We start from the raw sequence: 1034 nt of genomic DNA on the forward strand, positions 1-1034 counted from the left end.
TTCTGTTTTTTAGGTGGTTTCCAGCCTCCTCTGTCAGTGGACCCTGCAACGTGTCCCATTATCCCTGGACAGGAAATGATTATAGAAATATCCAAGGGCCGTTCAGGGCTTGGTCTCAGCATTGTGGGAGGAAAGGACACACCCTTGGTAAGTTTCTAGACATGAAGTATACCCACCATCTCACACAAGTATCAGAGGGGCTTTATCTAACAAGTGCAGTTAGTGTGACCTAAGTCTTTGCACCCTCATTGAATCCCAAACAATAAAAAAAAAAGAAAAGGAAAGAAATCTATCCGTTGTCACAGAAGTGGTTGCTGAGCCTCGTGATGGCCCATGGTGCTTCTTGGCTTCTTCATGGTACGGGAGAAAAGTGTAATTATAAATAGACGTGCACCTGCATTCTAACTGGGTTTTCTCAGTGTTTTAACCAGCATTTTCTCCATCTAGGATATTGAATATTTTTATAAATGCTTATTAGACCAACAACATCACAGCATTTAGAAGTATTGTAACAGAGCCGGCCTCAGTGGCTTACACCGGTAATCCTAGCACTTGGGAGGCTGAGGCGGGTAGATTGCCTGAGCTCACAGGTTCGAGACCAGCCTGAGCCAGAGCGAGACCTCGTCTCTAAAAATAGCTGAGCATTGTGGCTAGTCCCACCTACTTGGGAGGTTGAGGCAAAAGAATTGCTTACGCTCAGGAGTTTGAGGCTACTATGAGCTCTGATGCCATGGCACTCTACCAAGGGTGACAGAGTGAAACTCTGTCTCAAAAAAAAAAAAAAATGTATTATAACAGGATTTAAGGTAGTGCCTGGCACTTAATCACTGTTCTATAAGTAAGAACTATTGTTATTACTCCCATCTTCATCATTATGTAATGGAATGCTAGATTAGAAATATGCATCAGGGCGGTGCCTGTGGCTCAATGAGTAGAGCACCAGCCCCATATACCAAGGGTGGCAGGTTCAAACCCAGTCCCGGCCAAACTACAACAAAAAAATAGCCAGGGCTCGGCGCCTGTGGCTCAAGCAG

General features: G+C 44.8%; 1 protein-coding gene across 1 annotated transcript in view; it reads left to right on the forward strand.

The window, feature by feature from the left end:
• Window positions 1–1034, forward strand: part of PATJ (PATJ, crumbs cell polarity complex component) — a 379729-nt gene that overhangs the window by 301620 nt on the left and 77075 nt on the right. Inside the window, exon 29 of the mRNA XM_023515102.1 lies at window positions 14–147. Within this exon, the coding sequence (XP_023370870.1) occupies window positions 14–147 (134 nt within the window). The remainder of the gene's footprint in view (window positions 1–13; window positions 148–1034) is intronic.

The sequence above is a fragment of the Otolemur garnettii genome, unplaced genomic scaffold (assembly GCF_000181295.1).
Source record: "Otolemur garnettii isolate 467f Iridium unplaced genomic scaffold, OtoGar3 scaffold00066, whole genome shotgun sequence".
In the NCBI taxonomy this organism is placed as follows: Eukaryota; Metazoa; Chordata; class Mammalia; order Primates; family Galagidae; genus Otolemur; species Otolemur garnettii.